The 20,995-nt window shown below is 32.2% G+C and overlaps 2 protein-coding genes and 1 non-coding gene across 3 annotated transcripts; all 3 read left to right on the top strand.

Annotated features, from left to right (window-relative positions):
* The first annotated feature begins 5,050 nt into the window (after window positions 1-5,050).
* Window positions 5,051-5,123, top strand: TRNAR-CCG. Its single transcript has one exon. It is a non-coding gene; the product is annotated as a tRNA-Arg (tRNA).
* Window positions 5,124-5,883: 760 nt separating this feature from the next.
* On the top strand, window positions 5,884-7,788 carry LOC116109476 (11S globulin seed storage protein Jug r 4-like). Its single transcript, XM_031395687.1, has 4 exons — window positions 5,884-6,187; window positions 6,275-6,528; window positions 6,619-7,101; window positions 7,175-7,788. Exons 1-4 carry the CDS (start codon window positions 5,896-5,898, stop codon window positions 7,565-7,567), a joined length of 1,422 nt encoding a protein of 473 aa, XP_031251547.1. The 5' UTR covers window positions 5,884-5,895; the 3' UTR covers window positions 7,568-7,788.
* Window positions 7,789-16,894: 9,106 nt separating this feature from the next.
* LOC116109477 lies at window positions 16,895-17,626 on the top strand. Its single transcript, XM_031395688.1, has 2 exons — window positions 16,895-17,146; window positions 17,230-17,626. The coding sequence occupies exons 1-2, from the start codon at window positions 17,025-17,027 to the stop codon at window positions 17,549-17,551; spliced, it is 444 nt and encodes a 147-aa protein (XP_031251548.1). The 5' UTR covers window positions 16,895-17,024; the 3' UTR covers window positions 17,552-17,626.
* The last annotated feature ends 3,369 nt before the right edge of the window (window positions 17,627-20,995 follow it).

Raw genomic sequence — 20,995 nt, 5'->3', positions numbered from 1 at the left:
TGGCTTTTTCTAACTTGAAGATACAATATTGTTAACCCCTATTAATTCAAATCTACTTTTCAATTAAAAATATGCTAGCTAACCTAATTACGTAATTAATTATTTATATTGCTAGCTAACCTAATTTATTAAATGCCCGAACAGCTTGCACGTACCCAAAGTTTGCTGTAAAGGCAATGCCATACGTAAAAGGTTTGAAAATGATAATTATCCGCTTTTTGTTTGAAAATGATAATTATCTTTGTTAGCTTATATTGAAATCTGTTAGTCAAAGGATAAAATGATAAATTTTGATTTAGCCAAAAAATCTTACAATTTAAAATTCTTGCATCTATTTTTAATATGAATTTTCATTATTCTATTTTTATAATTAATTAATTTTAATTAAAATTACAGAATAACTCTAATAGCAAACAGATCCGCCTTTGCCACCTCTCGTCTCCTTATCCTTATGTGTTTTTTCTTATTCACCTTTCTTCATTCTTCTCTTCTCTGTTTTGTCTTCATTTCTAATTTGAAAAATCAAAATCAAAATAAACAACAAATCTTGATCTACGCAATAACGCAATCAAGAAGCCAAAACAAACACTACAACAAACCAAATCTCCCAAATGGTCTTGACTCGATCCTATCCAAAAGTCAACTAAACCACCTCAAGGCTCAAGCAACAATTTTTCCTCATTGAGTATTCACCAACCGCAACTCTAAACTTAAAAAAAAAAACAAAAAAAACCAGATTCGTTTCATTTCCTCAAACATTCCCGCGAACACCACACACACACACACAAAAAAAAAAAAAAAAATAAATAACCCGCGTGGGATGCTTGGCGGTTTGAAGTTGGGAGGAAGAGGGAGAGAGAAAAAGGTAGGGGAGAGAGAGAGAGGGGAGAGAGGCTTTGATCTGGCTAGCCTCTAGTCCATATCCCGGTGTCGGGATCTTGCCTAGTGACCAGTCATATCGGGTCATCATGATCTGGGCGCCACTTGACCAGATCTAGCTGCCAAATGGTTGGCACATGGTGGAGAGAAGGGGAGGAAGGAGAAGAGGGCGAAGAAAAGAAAGAAAGAAAGAAAAGGGAGAGAAGAAGAGAAGAAGGTAAGAGAAAGAGAAAATGCGGAGAAGGGATGAGATGGGTTGCTTCTAAGCTTACAAGCTGTAAAACTAGCATATGAATGATAAAATTAAGTTAATATGTTTGTTTATTATAAATTAAGTTTATAAGAAAAAAATTATTTGTTTATAACTTTTTGAACTTATAAATTAAGTATTTTTTTTTTCTTATAAGCATTCTACTTATAAATTAGTTTGATCAAGTATATTACCACGTTATTTTTGTTTAATTTTAAAATTTTATAGTGTACCCTTATTTAATATAGTATATTTTTTAGTCATTTTATAATAAAATATACTTATAAGTCACATTTTACCAAACACGTTAACTATTTATTAGTCACTTATAAATATTTTAACCAAACACGTAATTGCTTAAAATTTCAAATGCGCCTTATAAACACTTGCTAATTTTCATAAGCTCAAACAAATACCTCCAAAAGAGATAAGAGCAAAAAATAAAGGGAAAAGACGGAGAAAGGATGAGGAAAAAAAAAGAAGAGAGATAAAATTTAGGGATTTTATAAACTATAAAAAGTCAAAATTACCCTTTTAAGTATGAAAGAATATCAATAATACCATGTCATCTAATAGATTTCATTGACATAACCTTAAGAAAAGAGGGTAATTGTTGTTTCCAAACCTTTTGAATACTAGATTGTCTTTACGGCAAATTTTGGGTGGGTGCAAGTCATTTGATCTTTATTAAACATTTCAATATTAATTCCAATCATAATTAGTTGTTGTAAAACAATGTTTTAAAAATCCAACCCGGTTGACCGGTTTAACCTGACAAAAAATTTTAAAATTTAGTAAATACACCCCTAAAAATTACAAGAAAGTCCTTATAGGTTTGAAATTTCACAAACATACTCTAAATACAAATTGGTCGATGATTGGTTGGTGACGGTGACACCCCAAATGGAACCCCAATTGTCTCTTGAGCCAATTCCTTTGAAAATCTACCCAAGATATGGTCAATATTAGTTTAATTTCGGTCAAATCTCATCGACGTCAACATCGATATTTTAGGCCAGATCTCACCGACGTTGGCGTCGGCAACCCTCCCCATCACCCTGCAACTACTCCACTCTTCCTCCTGATCAAAACCCACCTCACCCCACCCTCGTTAGCCTCGTCAATCGTCGGTAAAAGCGATTGTTGCCACTGTTAGTTTTTTTCGATATCCGGCCGATTTACTTATTAGAAATCAACTCTGTTGCCACCATTGCACTCACCGACACTTTCTCTTCAAAAGCCCTAACATCCCGACCTTCAATTGTTCATCGATTATCATCCCAAATTCTAGGGTTTTGGATGAATAGAAAAAATGTAAACTTGATCCGGTGAAGCTTCCGGGTCTCGATTAAACTAGTCGGGCCGGAACGGGTTTTAAAACAGTGCTGTAAAATAATAAAGCTCAAAGCAATGATGTATTACCTATACATCTGATGGGAAAATAAATATTATTAATTCATTATAATATCCACAAATACATAAAATAATATATTTTTTTTCTAATTACTTTTTAGAGACCCTAAGATCAAACCTGCGTCTAGAGATAGCCACTCATAGCCCTTAAAATAATTAATGGTCTCTATTTTTAAAAAATGTATCTATGAATTATTATAAAAGTACCAAATATATCATTAAATAAAAAGCACTAGTTAATGTTGCCTAATATTCCTCCTCACAGTAACCACCAGTTTCATATCTACCTATCACTCGCTTCCATCACAAAATTCATTCTAAATTTGGCTCTCAACAACTGATGGTTATAACTTGCTTCCTTTTAACTCAAATCTTAATATCTTATATAAAATATAACCCAATAGAAAATCTCTCCCTCCCTCTGTTCGTGTGTTTCTCTCCCCACCTGGTTTCAGTTTTCCGGCATCTCCTCTCTAAATATGTCGGAATTCTGACCGGGGAAGAGCTTTCACCAAATCAATAACAATGCCTATCTAGGATCATAATGGACAACGGAAACAACAGGATCCATGATGAAAGTGAAGCCAATTACTTTGTAAGACACCAACAAAATTCTCATCCCAATCATGTAGATGTAAAAATAGCTAAAGAAAGGAAGGCATTATCCGAATTTCGTCGCATACTTGAAGATGCAATCCTTGGAAATTCTCTTTTTGGGAAATCAACGAAAGATGTTTGTCCAATAGAAGCCATAAAGGAGACAGAACAACTCGAAAACATTACTCTTTGGGGTGTGCCTCTGTTGCCAAGTAAAGGCCATCAAGGAACAGATATTATCCTAATGAAATTCCTGAAAGCAAAACGCTTCAAAGTCCAAAAGGCATTTGAGATGCTTCGAAAGACGTTGAAATGGAGAAGAGATTACAATGTTGATTCAATCCTGGAAGAGGATTTTGGTCCTGATATAGATAATATTATGTACTTGAATTGCCATGACAGACAAGGTCACCCTTTGTATTTCAATGTTTATGCGGCCTTGAACAACATTGAATTGTTTAAGACAGAAAACAAGGATGAGAAGTTCTTTAGGCTTAAAGTTCAGTTCATGGAAAAGGGTCTCAAGGAATTAAGCTTCAAATCTGGTGGAGTACACTCTATGGTTCATATTACAGATTTGAAGAACTCACCTAGTTCTGGCAAGAAGATATGTTTAGTGGACAAGAAAGCTTTGAAGATGATTCGTGAAAATTACCCAGATGTCATACATAAAAACGTAAGTGTTAACAAATTGGATGATAATGAAATCGGTAATAACAAATTTTTATTTCTAAGTTTATGCTTGTAATAATATTATCCATTTTCACTTGCAGATGGTCATAAATGTACCCTTTTGGTGCTATGTGTGTCATACGATGAGTTCCACGTTCAAAACTCGAAGACATAGAACCAAATTTGTATATGCCACACCATCAAACGCTACCAAGACCCTTCTCAAGTGAGATTACTATTTCTATTATATTTTCAACATCCGAATTTTATATAATTTTGTTTCTTGTTATCTCTATTATTAAAAAAAAAAAAAACAGTTTTATAGGCCCGGAACACCTTCCTGTTGAATATGGCGGTCTCAATAGAAAGGACGACGAGTTCTTTCCCGAGGATAAAGCGTCAGAGCTTATTGTCAAAAAAAATTCTGTCGGGATCATCCAAATTCCAGTCCATGAGGTGCCTATGTAAACGTTACTATATATGCCAATTTTCATAACATGATTAATTAAACTTATTTTTTTCTTTTTCCAGACTCGGGTGACCATGATCTGGGATTTAACGGTAGTGGGATGGGATGTAAGCTATAGAGAGGAGTTCATTCCGGATGATGAAGGTTCATACAGGGTTCTGCTCCATGAGGGGAGGGAAAGGAACAGAGAAGAGAGTATTAGAAATTCATTTTACATTAATGAACCAGGAAAGATAGTCATTACCATTGACAATGCAACATTCAAGAAGAAAAGAGTTTTCTATAGATTTAAGATCAAACCTACTGTTCCAATGTACATCTATTTAAATAAATAGTCTTTTCTTTTTTTGTTGAAACGGACTAGAGACTAAAACTGCACAACTGCGGTATAGCTCTGGTTCTTAATTAAATAGGTGTGTATCATATTATTATGATCACTGTCACTCACTTGTATATCTTAGCCTTCTTCGTTGCATCCTTACGCATTTTTTGAAACAGTAGGAACTGTCTTAAATTCAATATATTTAAAACGGGTTTATAGCTAAAATGGAAACGTCGATTTGATAGAATGAGAGAATTGGATTAGTTTCATTTTATTTTATTTTTTTGATCTTCTTTCAATCTGTTTAGCAACAGCTAAAATAACGAACTTCGTTTCTATAAGGGAAAGCATTGTAAACATGTGAGTTTCTCAGCTCAGTAAATTTCTCATTGCTTATTTGTTCGTGATAAAACAATTAATTGATATAATGAGAATAAAGTACAGGTTGGTTCGCGTGGCCTAATGGATAAGGCGCTCGCCTCCGGAGCGGGAGATTATGGGTTCGAGTCCCATCGTGAACGTTAGCATGTTATGAATTTTAATGAAACCAATTACCTTTTTTTATTTATATGTACCCTTCCCTTGCTCTCGCTTTCTTGTTGCACAACAATATTGATGTTAAACCCTAAATTCGCCAAATTGAGTACCAGATGTCAATGAAAGTGCATGCATTGACCCAGTTGTCATATAAAAACTGTTAAACCTAAATTCGCCAAAATCATTTAACATGCTGGGTTCGTCGCACACTTCTACGTATTCACATGGGTCTCCCCCTTACTTCCAAATGATCTTTGTCTTTTAACAAGCAAACTCTATTACACCCCTCTTTTCAATTCTACATTTAAATTCCAATGAATTTCTAAAGTTAATCCATTTAAATCTCTTCTTCGGAACAACACAAACTAATAATCAATCATACATTTGCAATTAATTCCACCCCCATATATTCACTTAATGAATTTCATCAACATCTCCATTAATAGGAACCTGATCACTGCAACAACAGCAAAACAATCTCCAATAAAAACATATATCAGTTTTGTATTCTTCACCTTTCAGGTGAGCACTTTGTATTCTTCTATAAAGCTAAAAGCCACCTGCCGGCCTGAGATAGTGAGGTGTAAGCAATGGGAGTCATGTAGCCATGCAAACTGAAAATGGCTCGAGAATACCTTACACACCGTCTCTTATTTGTCACTTCTTCACCACCTTTTCCTCCGTATAAATACCAACGCTTCCTACTGACTACTTCATCTCAAACACAACCAATTCAATCTCACTCTTCTCTTCACTATGGCTAATCCTTCCCTTCTTTCTCTTTCTGTTTGCCTTCTTATTCTCTTCCATGGTTGCCTAGCTTCTCGCCAGCAAGGGCAACAACAAAATGAGTGCCAAATCGATCAGCTCGATGCCCTTGAACCCGATAACCGCGTTGAGTATGAAGCCGGTATGGTTGAAACCTGGGACCCTAACCATGAGCAATTCAGGTGCGCTGGTGTTGCTGTGGCTAGGCATACCATCCAACCTAATGGCCTTCGGTTGCCAGAATATTCAAATGCTCCTACACTTATGTACATTGTCGAGGGTAAAGTACTCAGGTCACTAGAATTAATAACACTTGCTGTGTTGCTCAGAAGATGTTTAATGATTATGTTGTTGATTTTGCGTACAGGTGAGGGTATGACAGGAACCTTAATTCCAGGATGTCCTGAAACTTACCAGGCACCCCAACAGGGACAACAACACGGACAGAGTAGTAGGTTCCAGGATAAGCACCAAAAGATTCAACGTTTCCGTAAAGGTGATATCATCGCATTGCCCGCAGGAGTTGCAAACTGGTGCTACAACGAGGGCAATTCCCCAGTCGTCACTGTTACTCTTTTAGACGTTTCAAACAGTCAAAACCAGCTTGATATGTACCCAAGAGTAAGAAATTAATTTTTATATATATATATATAATGAGTAATTACTAACCAATATCTTAATGACTGGATTCATGATTTTTCTTTATTGTAGAAATTCAATCTGGCTGGTAACCCAGAAGATGAGTTCCAGCAGCAGCAACAACAGCAATCTCGCGGGCGTAGACAAAGCCAACAGAAATCTTGCAACAACATTTTCTGCGGCTTCGACACAAAGATCTTGGCTGAGGTTTTCCAAGTGGAACAACGTCTTGTAAAGCAGCTCCAAAACGAGAAGGACAACAGAGGTGCCATTGTTAAAGTGAAGGGCGACCTTCAGGTTATCAGGCCACCAAGGAGACAGAGCGAGCGTGGATTCGAGAGTGAAGAGGAAAGTGAGTATGAAAGAGGCCGAAGGGGACGTGACAATGGTCTTGAAGAGACCATTTGCACCATGAAACTCAAAGAGAACATTCATGATCCTTCTCGCTCTGACATTTACACCCCAGAAGTTGGTCGTATTACCTCCCTCAACAGCCTTAACCTCCCAATCCTCAAATGGCTCCAACTCAGTGCTGAAAGGGGTGTGCTCCAAAACGTAAGTAAATTAATTAATTGAATTAGCAAACCTAACTTAATTGAATCATACTTATATGTTGATTTTGATGCAGAATGCTCTGATGGTGCCACACTGGAACTTCAACGCACACAGCATAGTCTACGGCTGCAAGGGTAACGCCCAGGTTCAAGTAGTGGACAACTTTGGCAACACAGTGTTCGACGGGGAAGTCAGCGAGGGACAGATCTTTGTGGTGCCACAAAACTTTGCGGTCGTGAAACGTGCAAGAGGACAAAGATTCGAATGGATTTCATTTAAGACAAATGACCGGGCCATGATAAGCCCACTTGCTGGATCCACCTCGGTGCTTCGTGCCATGCCAGAGGAGGTACTGGCCAATGCATTCCAGATCTCAAGAGAAGATGCTAGGAAGATCAAGTTCAACAATGAGCAGCCAACTTTGTCATCTGGACAATCAAGCCAACAGATGAGGGACGATGCTTAAATTTGATGTAATGCTAGTGATGTTAAGCGACATGCATGCACGTACTTAGTGTTTTTTGGTTTTTGAAGGGGTAGGTAGTGCATAATAAAGGAGAGCTTAGATAATCTCTGCTATGGGTGGAGACAGGAGAGAGCTTTTGTATGTAGTTCAGTTAAATAACTACTACTACTATGTGGATGAACTTTTAATGAGTTGTGTCTAATAAAACTACTGTTCCTACTTATTACTCCTCTCATAAATTCTCTTTTAATGTCTGCAAAATGTCAGAAAATAAAATTTACTTCAAAAATTATGATTTTGATAACAAGCAAATAGAGATTACCAAGTTCCTAATATATGTCAATCTCATTTAGGTGTCGTCATATTTTTGCTATTACATATTTATTACCAAGATCTAAGATCAAGTTTGTAATGTTGCATGTAATTGTTGGATATGATTTATACTTCGCATGACTTGAAGTTTGTTTGAAGTCCTCGCACACGCATTCGGAAGTAAAAAATCTTTATTGGAATTTGTCATGACATAAAATCAATCAATCATGAAAAAATAAAATTAAGGATTAGATCATTTATTTACTTAGGAGCAACCAACTTTAACTTTTTCGCTTAACATATTTAAAAGAAAATTTTAGTTACTTTTATTTAATTTTTTAAAATCAAACATGGTTAAATTAACTAATACCGAAATACAGGAATAACATCAAGGAGGAGGAGCTTAGTAAATCAAACAATTATATGATGATTTAATATACAGTAATTCAGTTAAAAATAGTCTTTAAAAATTGCAGAATAATAAAACAAAAGGTAAAATGTTTATGAGAGTTTATGTCATGTGCACCACCAAATTGTTATCTAAATCAATTTCTCTAATCAATCTAGAAAAGGAATATTACATATTAAAGTTGTAAGAAAATTAAAAATTATTAAGTTGATTGTATTTATGTAGATAAAAATTAAGAATTAGTTATTTTTACGTAAGCAAACTAAATTACACTCTTTTGCTTACACATATATTTTAAAAAAATATTATTTGAATTAATTGTTTATATCAAGCATGGCATTAATTTACCAAAGCCAAAATACAAAATTAACATCAAGGAGGCCTAGAATTTGTCTAATTTAAAATCTATTAAAACGCGTAAAATAGAAATACGTTTCAAAAACGTGCCAAATTAATAAACGTTTTAGAAGCGTGTTTCATGTAATCTATAAACAATAATACTAGACGTACAAACAAATTTATAAAGATTTCTTGTACAAAGTGAGGTGATAGGAGATGAATAGAAGAGTGAATACAAAAAGTCAAACTCATTATATTCATTCTTCCATCTATCTCCCTGTCACTTTGTACTAAAAATCTTTGTAAAGTTTTTGTACTAAAAATCTTTGTAAAATTCTTTGTAAATGTAATATTACCCATCTATAAAAGCCCCATCCTCCAATCCGGCTCTTTCCCATTTCAAATCTGCCCGACTTTCCAACCCCGCGCTATCCCAATTCAAATCTGCCTGACTTTCCAACCCCGCGTTGTCCCAATTCAAATCTGCCTAACTTTGCATTGATAAGGAGGAATTGATATCATTTTCAATTCGTTGTTTTTATCAAGTTAGTGTTTATTCTTGCAATTTAATCTTGGTTTCAATCTTTTTTTATATGCGTTTTCAGATTTTCTGAAAACAAAAAGTAATTTGGAATCGTAATGGTACCAAAGTGAAAGTTCTATTTTTTTTTCTTCTTCATACTCTTTTATATGATATTCACTTATTGCAGAACGCTCTTTACGGTTATTTTAGGGTTATGACTGTTTAATGCTTTAATTATATCTTCGGTAAAGTTAGGGTTTATTCTTGCAATTCAAGGTGGTTTCAATTTGTTAGGGTTTCCATCTTTTTGATTCTTTTTGCTTTTAATTTTTTTTGAAAAGCAAAAAGTAATTTTTTACCGTAATGGTACAAAAGGTTTCTGATTCTTTTAACTATCTTATATGATAGTTCCTCTAATGAATACATTTTATTGAGTTATAACATTTCATACTTTAATTGTATCTACTTATAAAATTAGTGTTTATTCTTGCAATTTAATTTGGATCTTAATGTGTTAGGGTGTCAATCTTTCTGAATTTTGCGCTTCAATTTTCCTAAATTGAAATGGTTTTTCTGTTTTTTGTATTTTGCTGGAGAAGTATTTGAAATAGTGAAGTTTGGTATGAAAAGCCCTCTGGGTTTATTGCAATGTGTGTGAATCATTGTCCCTTTGCTTTGTTTTGTTTTCTTATTATATTCTTTGGTTTGTGAAAATATTCCAAATGAAAGATACTGTTTTTTAGAACTTGAAATGTTTCTTAATTTCATACTTTTATAACATTTTTTATTTTTATTTTCATGAAAGATGCTTTATTTGATGCCAACCAAATGAGTTGTTTTGGTGCTGAAAATATAGTTCAACCAGATGTGAGAACTAGCTATGTTTGCTATTTTGTCTTGAGGAATGCTCGGAAAAAAATGAGTTGTGGCATCAATATGAATCATGTATATTTGCTCGTCTATTGCTTGTGGCATCAAAATATACCCATTTCACCTCAACTTGTTTTTTGGATTTGGGTCGATAAACCATTGGTTTGTGTCTTGGCAAGTTTTATAGTTTATTGCAAAGTGAGTATTCGATTCTATAAGGTGCTTTTGTAATTAATATCACCTCTTATTTCATGAGAATTCTATAGAAAAGTAGAGACGGGTTCATATAATTTACTCTCGACTTGCTTTTCTATAAGCATTGATGCTCCTAAGCCTTGTTTTGTTGGTCAATGGTGATTTATGAGTGGAATCTATCTACCCTCGACTCTTTCAATATTTTTCTTGGGATAGTTAAGTTTTTTATTTCTTCTAAAGATCACAACGATTTGAACTTTTTTATACATTGATTGTGATTCACTCTGATGCCTATTACTTTCTTACGTGAAAATATATTTTTGGTTAACGTTAAGCTGTGGGCGAAAAGTTGGTTTTTTTGTTTTTTGTATTTTGTTAGTCAAGTATTTGAAATGGTGAAGATTGGTATGAAAAGACCTCTGGGTTTATTGCAATGTGAAGATTTGTCCCTTTGTTTTATTTTCTTATTATATTCTTTGGTTTGTGAAATTATTCCAAATGAAAGATACCATTTTTTGGAACTTGTAATTTTTCTTAATTTCATACTTTTATACCATTTTTTATTTTTATTTTCTTGAAAGGTGCTTTATTTGATGCCAAGAATATGAGTTGTTTTGGAGCTCAAAATGTAGTTCAACTAGATGTGAGACCAAGCTATGTTTGCTATTTTGCTTAGACAAATGCTCAGAACAAAATGAGTTATGGCATCAATATGAATCATGTATATTTTCTGGTCAATTGCTTGTGGCATCAAAATCTACTCATTTCACCTTAGCTTGTTTTTTGGATTTGGTTCCATAAACCATTGGTTTGTGTCTTGGCATGTTTTCTAGTTTATTGCAAAGTGAGTATTCGGCTCTATAAGGTGTTTTTGTAATTAATGTCCCCTTTTAATTCATAAGAATTCTAAGGAAAGTAGAGATTAGTACATATAATTTACTCTCGGCTTGCTTTTCTATAAGCGTTGATGCTCTTAAGTCATGTTTTGTTGATCAGTCGTGATTTATGAGTGGAATCTATCTACCTTCGGCTTTTTTAATATTTTTCTTGGGATGGTTAAGTTTTTTATTTCATCTAAAGATCACAACAACTTGAATTTTTTTAGACATTGATTGTGATTCACTTGATGCCTATTACTTTCTTACGTGGAAATATATTTTTTGTTGAACGCTAAACTGTTGGTGAAAAGGAAAGTTAGCAGCAAAGTTGATGATTTAAATGATTTTTCTATTTTTTTTTTTTTTTTTTGTATTTTGCTGGAGATGTATTTGAAATTGTGCAGATTGGTATGAAAAGACCTCTGGGTGTATTGTAATGTGAAGATTTGTCCATTCGTTTTGTTTTCCTATTATATTCTTAGGTTTGTGAAATTATTCCAAATGAAAGATACAGTTTTTTTGGAACTTGAAATGTTTCTTAATTCCATACTTTATACCATTTTTATTTTTATTTTCTTGAAAGATGCTTTATTTGATGCTAAGCAATTGAGTTGTTTTGGAGCTCAAAATATAGTTCAACCAGATGTGAGAACTAGCTATGTTTTCTATTTCGCCTTGAGAAATGCTCGAAAAAAAATATGAGTTGTGGCATCAATATGAATTATCTATATTTGCTGGTCAGAATATACTCATTTCATCTCAGTTTGTTTTTTGGATTTGGGTCCATCAATCATTGGTTTGTCTCTTGGCAAGTTTTCTAGTTTGTTGCGAAGTGAGTATTCAATTCTACAAGGTGCTTTTGTTATTAATATTCCCTCTTAATTCATGAGAATTCTACAGAAAAAATAGAGAAGAGTTCATATAATTTACTCTAGGCTTGCTTTTCTATAAGCGTTGATGCTTTTAAGCCTTGTTTTGTTGGTTAGTGGTAATTTATGAGTAGAATCTATCTACCCACAGATCTTTTAATATTTTTCATGGGATGGTTAAGTTTTTTACTTGTTCTAAGGATCACAACGATTAGAAATTTTTTAGACATTGATTGTGATTCACTCTGATACCTATTACTTTCTTATGTGGAAATGTTTTTTTTGCCGAACACTAAGTTGTGGGTGAAAAGTAAAGTTAGCAGTAAAGTTGATGATTGAAGTGAATTTTGTTTTTTTTTTTTTTTTGTACTTTGCTAGAGATGTATTTGAAATGGTGAAGATTGGTATGAAAAGACCTCTAGGTTTATTGCAATGTGAAGATTTGTCCTTTTGTTTTGTCTTCTTATTTTATTCTTTGGTTTGTGAAATTATTCTAAATGAAATATAATGTTTTTCGAAACTTGAAATGTTTCTTAATTTCATACTTTTATACCATTTTTAATTTTTATTTTCTTGAAAGATGCTTTATTTGATGCCAAGCAAAATGAGTTTTTTTGGAGTTCAAAATATAATTCAACCAGATGTGAGAACTAGCTATGTTTGCTATTTTGCCTTGAGAAATGTTCAGAAAAAAATGAGATGTGGCATCAATATGAATCATCTATATTTGTTGGTCGATTGCTTGTGGCATCAAAATATACTCATTTCACCCTAGCTTATTTTTTTTTTGGGTCCATAAACCATTTGTTTGTGTCTTGGCAAGTTTACTACTTTATTGCAAAGTGAGTATCCAATTCTATAAGGTACTTTTGTAATTAATGCCCCCTCTTAGTTCATGAGAATTCTATGGAAAAGTAGAGATGAATTTATATAATTTACTCTTGGCTGGCTTTTCTATAAGTGTTGATGCTCTTAAGCCTTGTTTTGTAGGTAAGTGGTGATTTATAAGTGAAATCTATCTACCCGTGGCTCTTTTAATATTTTTCTTGGGATGGTTAAGTTTTTTATTTGTTCTAAATATCACAACGATTCGAACGTTTTTAGACATTGATTGTGTTTACTCTGATGCCTATTACTTTCTTTCGTGGAAATATATTTTTTGTTGAATGCTAAGTAGTGAGTGAAACATAAAGTCGGTAGCAAAGTTAATGATGGAAATTGTTTTTTTGTTTTTTGTATTTTGTTGGAGATGTATTTGAAATGGTGAAGATTGGTATGAAAAGACCTCTAGGTTTATTGCAATGTGAAGATTTGTCTTTTTGTTTTGTTTTCTTATTATATTCTTTGGTTTGTGAAATTATTCTAAATGAAATATAATGTTTTTCGAAACTTGAAAATTTTCTTAATTTCATACTTTTATACCATTTTTTATTTTTATTTTCTTGAAAGTTGCATTATTTGATGCCAAGCAAATTAGTTGTTTTGGAGCTCAAAATATAGTATATGAGAACTTGCTATGTTTGCTATTTTGCCTTGAGAAATGCTCAGAAAAAAATGAGTTGTGGCATCAATATGAATTATCTATATTCGCTGGTCAGAATATACTCATTTCATCTCAGTTTGTTTTTTGGATTTGGGTCCATCAATCATTGGTTTGTCTCTTGGCAAGTTTTCTAGTTTGTTGCGAAGTGAGTATTCAATTCTACAAGGTGCTTTTGTTATTAATATTCCCTCTTAATTCATGAGAATTCTACAGAAAAAATAGAGAAGAGTTCATATAATTTACTCTAGGCTTGCTTTTCTATAAGCGTTGATGCTTTTAAGCCTTGTTTTGTTGGTTAGTGGTAATTTATGAGTAGAATCTATCTACCCACAGATCTTTTAATATTTTTCATGGGATGGTTAAGTTTTTTACTTGTTCTAAGGATCACAACGATTAGAAATTTTTTAGACATTGATTGTGATTCACTCTGATACCTATTACTTTCTTATGTGGAAATGTTTTTTTTGCCGAACACTAAGTTGTGGGTGAAAAGTAAAGTTAGCAGTAAAGTTGATGATTGAAGTGAATTTTGTTTTTTTTTGTTTTTTGTACTTTGCTAGAGATGTATTTGAAATGGTGAAGATTGGTATGAAAAGACCTCTAGGTTTATTGCAATGTGAAGATTTGTCCTTTTGTTTTGTTTTCTTATTTTATTATTTGGTTTGTGAAATTATTCTAAATGAAATATAATGTTTTTCGGAACTTGAAATGTTTCTTAATTTCATACTTTTATACCATTTTTTATTCTTATTTTCTTGAAAGCTGCTTTATTTGATGCCAAGCAAATGAGTTGTTTTAGAGCTCAAAATATAGTTCAACTAGATGTGAGAACTTGCTATGTTTGCTATTTTGCTTTGAGAAATGCTCGAAAAAAAATGAGTTGTCGTGTCAATATGGATAATCTGCATTTGCTGGTAAAAATATATTCACTTCACCTCAGCTTGTTTTTTGGATTTGGATCTGAGATCCATAAACCATTGGTTTTGTGTCTTGGCAAGTTTTCTAGTTTATTGCAAATTAAGTTTTCGCATTCTTTATGGTTCTTTTGTAATTAATGTCCCCTTTTAATTCATGAGAATTCTACAGAAAAGTAGAGATCGGTACATATAATTTACTCTCGGCTTGCTTTTTTATAAGCGTTGATGCTCTTAAGTCATGTTTTGTTGGTCAGTTGTGATTTATGAGTAGAATCTATCTACCTTCGGCTCTTTCAATATTTTTCTTGGGATGGTTAAGTTTTTTATTTCATCTAAAGATCATAACAACTTGAATTCTTTTAGACTTGATTGTGATTCACTTTGATGCCTATTATTTTCTTACGTGAAAATATATTTTTTTGTTGAACGCTAAGCTGTGGGTGAAAAGTAAAGTTAGCAACAAAGTTGATGATTTAAATGATTTTTCTATTTTTTTGTATTTTGCTGGAGATGTATTTGAAATGGTGAAGATTGGTATGAAAAGACCTCTAGGGTATATTACAATGTGAATATTTGTCCATTTGTTTTGTTTTCTTATTATATTCTTAGGTTTGTGAAATTATTCTTAGGTTTGTGAAATTATTCCCAGTTAAATCGGACAATCTGGGATTGGGCAACTTTGTTGAGTTTCATCCTAGGTTGGGTCTTAAAACATTGCTCTTCATCGCTTCATATATGTTAGAAAACTTTCTCATAACATATCATCGACATTAATTCTACAAATATCAAATACTGTATATAATTATTAAATCCTAATAGACATTAATTCTTTAGCTATACCTATTCATACATATATTTGATACCAAAAAAGTCTGAAAAGAATATCATATTAATTCGTATTAATAATAGGTCATTAAATTAAATGAAATTATTTCCATCCTTCCATATGAATATTCACGATCAAGAGTGAGGTGTTGGTAAATGGTAACAAAATACATATGATGCATCTCATGAAAGGACCATAACATCCTCAAAATCATGTTAATTCACCCTCACACTCTTTCCACGTGATTTTCTTTTTATTTTATTTACCCTTATATCCAGTGACATAGAGAGAACCCACTTTTAACTTTTTAAAATTTTCAAAAAAGTAATTATGTTTTATAAATTTTATAATTTTAACTCCATTTAACTTAATGTTTACCTTACAAAATAAATTATTAATTAACATTTTTTTAACTTTCTCCTCTTTTTCATTCCCTCTCATTTTCTCTCATGTTATATTTTTTATTTGATTGGATATTCAAGAAAGACTACTATTTTGGATTACAAGATAAGATGATGCTCATTTTATTTTTATTTTTTTACTTAAAATTATTTTATTTTAGCTTTTTTAATTGATGAAAGATCATGAGTTATGAGTTTTTGTTTAGTTTTATAAATAGGTTTGAAATTAGAAAATTAAATTCCTAAATTTTGATGTGAGTTTTGATTTAATCTTGTTTATATTGAGGAATAGGTTAATTAGTTGTTGTTTTAAGTTAGGTCTGATAAATTTTGGTTAGTTATTGAATTAATTTTGAATGATTTAAAGAATTGATGAAACTTTAAGTTGTAGAAATTTGGGGTTTTGATTTAATTTTGACTATTAGTTAATTTTTTGATATTTAGAGTTGAATTTGATGAGTTTTCATTGATTTATGAGTTGAATTCTATTGAGTTAGTGGAAATTGTTTGAAAAACTCAATTTATGAGTTGAATTTTGATATATTTGTGTTTTTTTTAAGTTTCATTTTAATTGTATTCGTTAAATATAAGTACTATATATATATATTGTATTGTAAATTTATCAATTTTGATATTTTAAACCACTGACTCATAATCCTGACTACCTTGGCTCCGCTTGGTTCACAATTTTGTGTTTTTGGGAAAAGTTTTTTGAAAAAAAGTTAAAAAAAAGTTGAATTGGGCACGATGTAGGATTTATAAATTATAAAATACCCCCTATATTTATTTTTTTACAAAACACCCCTTATAATAAAACATTAAAAGTTAACTAAAACACCCCCAATCCACCCTTAAATACGGACAGCCGGCCACCACCGCCGGAGGGTGGCCGGAGTCACCGTAACAAAAATATTAAAAATATTTAGGGGTATTTAATTGAATTAACAAATTTAGGGAGTTTAAAAAATGTTGAATAAAATTGAATAATATTGTGAGTTTTTGGATGTTTTACTGTTTAACTTTTTTGAGAATACTAAAAGTAGTATTCCCAAAATCCAACCAAACGAAGCCCTTATATCTATATATAATCTTTTACAACTTAAATTATACTAGATTTAGGCACATCATAATTATTATTATCTTTCTGAAAATATTTTTGACTAAAGGGTAATAATGTCCAATTAAAATACTTCCAATTCAAAAACACTTGGCTCGAAAATCTAAACCAGGTCAAGAAGAGAAAAAGGACATTGCTCTACTCAGAGTGAAGCAGCTATATTTTAAAACCGACATAAGGCAACTCAGATCTCAGAATCAGATATCACTAACCCCACCCAGAAAATGATAGTTTAGTTCCAGAAGCAACCTAAAAACAATGGAAAGGTCTCAACTCTTCATCATTTTCCTAATCTTTCTTATTTGCTTTGCGGCAACCCCCTCCACAACGTCAAGGCCTGGCTTTCTCTACACAAGAACCAGAGGAAGATGCACTCCCCAGTAAGACTAACATCTCTTTGACAATGTCAATTCCATTATTCAGCCGATTTAACCAGGATTCTCTTGATCTTTTATATCTACAGGTACTGGAGTAGTAGGAGAGAGTCGTGGCCGAGGATGGTCCCACACACATCAACCTTATCGAAGGTATTTGGATCAAGAGTTTACGAACGGTACAGATCTGATCTGACTCTTTTGGAAGCTACGAGTAGGAACGATGATGAAAATGGGTTTGGTGGGTTGGTGAAGGAGGCGAGTGCAGCGTTGCTTAACTCGTATGCGAGAGAAGGGTATCCTTATTCTGGTTGGGAAGTGAAGACTTTGGTTATTCAGGCTTTAGTTTCAGAGGAGGCTGCAACTCAACTGGCTCTCAAGTTTTCAATGGCCAATCAGGCTTGTAATTAATTAGTGCCCTTCAGTTTTTATATCAAAAACTATATGAAATACTTAAGTTTATGTTATGGATTTACTAGTGTTTTTATTCGTGCCAAAATTTCCAAAAGACTTCCCAGTATATCATATAAAGATTTCTGGACTTAAGAGGCTCTCAAACTAATGAAAAGCAAAAGCATATCTTAAGTAATCTTATACCTCTCAATTTTTATTTCAAAATTTTCAACCTCATTCATGTGTTAACTAATAAAATTTCTAATGTATAACATTACAATTCCCTCTTAATCATGAGAATTCTACAGAAAAAGAAGAGATGGGTTCATATAATTTACTCTCGGCTTGCTTTTCTATAACGTTGATGCTTTTAACCCTGTTTTGTTGGTTAGTGGTAATTTATGTTGTTTGTTTAGTGTAATTATAAGTGAATCTTGTACTAGCAGCTCTTTTAATATTTTTCATGGGATGGTTAAGTTTTTTATTTATTCTAAAGATCACAACATTAGAACTTTTTTAGACATTGATTGTGATTCACTCTGATGCCTATTACTTTCTTATGTGAAAATGTTTTTTTTGCTGAACACTAAGTTGTGGGTGAAAAGTAAGTTAGCACAAAGTTGATGATTGAAGTGAATTTTTTTTTTTTTTTTTTTTTTTTTTTTTTTTTTTTTTTTTGTACTTGCTAGAGATGTATTTGAAATGGTGAAGATTGGTATGAAAAGACCTCTAGGTTTATTGCAATGTGAAGATTTGTCCTTTTGTTTTGTTTTCTATTTTATATTTGGTTTGTGAAATTATTCTAAATGTATGTAATGTTTTCGGAACTTGAAATGTTTCTAATTTCATACTTTTATACCATTTTTTATTCTTTTTCTTGAAAGCTGCTTTATTTGATGCCAAGCAAATGAGTTTGTTTAGAGCTCAAAATATAGTTAACTAGATGTGAGAACTTGCTATGTTTGCTATTTTGCTTTGAGAATGCTCGAAAAAAAATGTTTCGTGTCAATATGGATAATCTGCATTTGCTGGTAAAAATATATTCACTTCACCTCAGCTTGTTTTTTGGATTTGGATCTGAGATCCATAAACCATTGGTTTGTGTTCTTGGCAAGTTTTTCTAGTTTATTGCAAATTAGTTTTCGCATTCTTATGGTTCTTTTGTAATTAATGTCCCCTTTTAATTCATGAGAATTCTACAGAAAAGTAGAGATCGGTACATATAATTTACTCTCGGCTTGCTTTTTATAAGCGTGATGCTCTTAAGTCATGTTTTGTGGTCAGTTGTGATTTATGAGTAGAATCTATCTACTTCGGCTCTTTCAATATTTTTCTTGGGATGGTTAAGTTTTTTATTTCATCTAAAGTACAAACAACTTGAATTCTTTAGACTTGATTGTGATTCACTTTGATGCTATTATTTCTTACGTGAAAATATATTTTTTTGTTGAACGCTAAGCTGTGGGTGAAAAGTAAGTTAGCAACAAAGTTGATGATTTAAATGTTTTCTATTTTTTTGTATTTTGCTGGAGATGTATTTGAAATGGTGAAGATTGGTATGAAAAGACCTCTAGGTATATTACAATGTGAATATTGGTCCATTTGTTTGTTTTCTTATTATATTCTTAGGTTTGTGAAATTTCTTAGGTTTGTGAAATTATTCCCAGTAAATCGACAATCTGGGATTGGCAACTTTTTTGAGTTTCATCCTAGGTTGGGTCTTAAAACATTGCTCTTCATCGCTTCATATATGTTAGAAAACTTTCTCATAACATATCATCGACATTAATTCACAAATATCAAATACTGTATATAATTATTAAATCCTAATAGACATTAATTCTTTAGCTATACCTATTCATACATAATTTGATACCAAAAAAGTCTGAAAGAATATCATATTAATTCGTATTAATATATTTTTTTGGAACTTGAAATGTTTCTTAATTCCATACTTTATACCATTTTTATTTTTATTTTCTTGAAAGATGCTTTATTTGATGCTAAGCAATTGAGTTGTTTTGGAGCTCAAAATATAGTTCAACCAGATGTGAGAACTAGCTATGTTTTCTATTTCGCCTTGAGAAATGCTCGAAAAAAAATATGAGTTGTGGCATCAATATGAATTATCTATATTTGCTGGTCAGAATATACTCATTTCATCTCAGTTTGTTTTTTGGATTTGGGTCCATCAATCATTGGTTTGTATCTTGGCAAGTTTTCTAGTTTGTTGCGAAGTGAGTATTCAATTCTACAAGGTGCTTTTGTTATTAATATTCCCTCTTAATTCATGAGAATTCTACAGAAAAAATAGAGAAGAGTTCATATAATTTACTCTAGGCTTGCTTTTCTATAAGCGTTGATGCTTTTAAGCCTTGTTTTGTTGGTTAGTGGTAATTTATGAGTAGAATCTATCTACCCACAGATCTTTTAATATTTTTCATGGGATGGTTAAGTTTTTTACTTGTTCTAAGGATCACAACGATTAGAAATTTTTTAGACATTGATTGTGATTCACTCTGATACCTATTACTTTCTTATGTGGAAATGTTTTTTTTGCCGAACACTAAGTTGTGGGTGAAAAGTAAAGTTAGCAGTAAAGTTGATGATTGAAGTGAATTTTGTTTTTTTTTGTTTTTTGTACTTTGCTAGAGATGTATTTGAAATGGTGAAGATTGGTATGAAAAGACCTCTAGGTTTATTGCAATGTGAAGATTTGTCCTTTTGTTTTGTTTTCTTATTTTATTATTTGGTTTGTGAAATTATTCTAAATGTAATTTAATGTTTTTCGGAACTTGAAATGTTTCTTAATTTCATACTTTTATACCATTTTTTATTCTTATTTTCTTGAAAGCTGATTTATTTGATGCCAAGCAAATGAGTTGTTTTAGAGCTCAAAATATAGTTCAACTAGATGTGAGAACTTGCTATGTTTGCTATTTTGCTTTGAGAAATGCTCGAAAAAAAATGAGTTGTCGTGTCAATATGGATAATCTGCATTTGCTGGTAAAAATATATTCATTTCACCTCAACTTGTTTTTTGGATTTGGATCCGGGATCCATAAACCATTGGTTTTGTGTCTTGGCAAGTTTTCTAGTTTATTGCAAATTGAGTTTTCGCATTCTATATGGTTCTTTTGTAATTAATGTCCCCTTTTAATTCATGAGAATTCTACGAAAAAGTAGAGATCGGTACATATAATTTACTCTCGGCTTGCTTTTCTATAAGTGTTGATGCTCTTAAGTCATGTTTTATTGGTCAGTTGTGATTTATGAGTGAAATCTATCTATCTTCGGCTCTTTCAATATTTTTCTTGGGATGGTTAAATTTTTTATTTCATCTAAAGATCACAACAACTTGAATTCTTTTAGACTTGATTGTGATTCACTTTGATGTCTATTACTTTCTTACATGGAAATATATTTTTTGTTGAGCGCTAAGCTGTGGGAGAAAAGTAAAGT

Source organism: Pistacia vera, unplaced genomic scaffold (assembly GCF_008641045.1).
Source record: "Pistacia vera cultivar Batoury unplaced genomic scaffold, PisVer_v2 Contig581, whole genome shotgun sequence".
In the NCBI taxonomy this organism is placed as follows: Eukaryota; Viridiplantae; Streptophyta; class Magnoliopsida; order Sapindales; family Anacardiaceae; genus Pistacia; species Pistacia vera.
The sequence above is the reverse complement of the archived record's forward strand: the minus strand, read 5'-3'. Positions and strand labels throughout refer to the sequence as shown.

Bases quoted from the DNA above. Each gene is read 5' to 3' on its own strand.
- LOC116109476 (XM_031395687.1), top strand. From the start codon at position 5,896: ATGGCTAATCCTTCCCTTCTTTCTCTTTCTGTTTGCCTTCTTATTCTC. The intron at 6,188-6,274 runs GTAAAGTACTCA...TTTTGCGTACAG, and splicing joins ACTTATGTACATTGTCGAGG to GTGAGGGTATGACAGGAACC. The intron at 6,529-6,618 runs GTAAGAAATTAA...TCTTTATTGTAG, and splicing joins AGCTTGATATGTACCCAAGA to AAATTCAATCTGGCTGGTAA.
- LOC116109477 (XM_031395688.1), top strand. From the start codon at position 17,025: ATGGAAAGGTCTCAACTCTTCATCATTTTCCTAATCTTTCTTATTTGC. The intron at 17,147-17,229 runs GTAAGACTAACA...TTATATCTACAG, and splicing joins AGAGGAAGATGCACTCCCCA to GTACTGGAGTAGTAGGAGAG.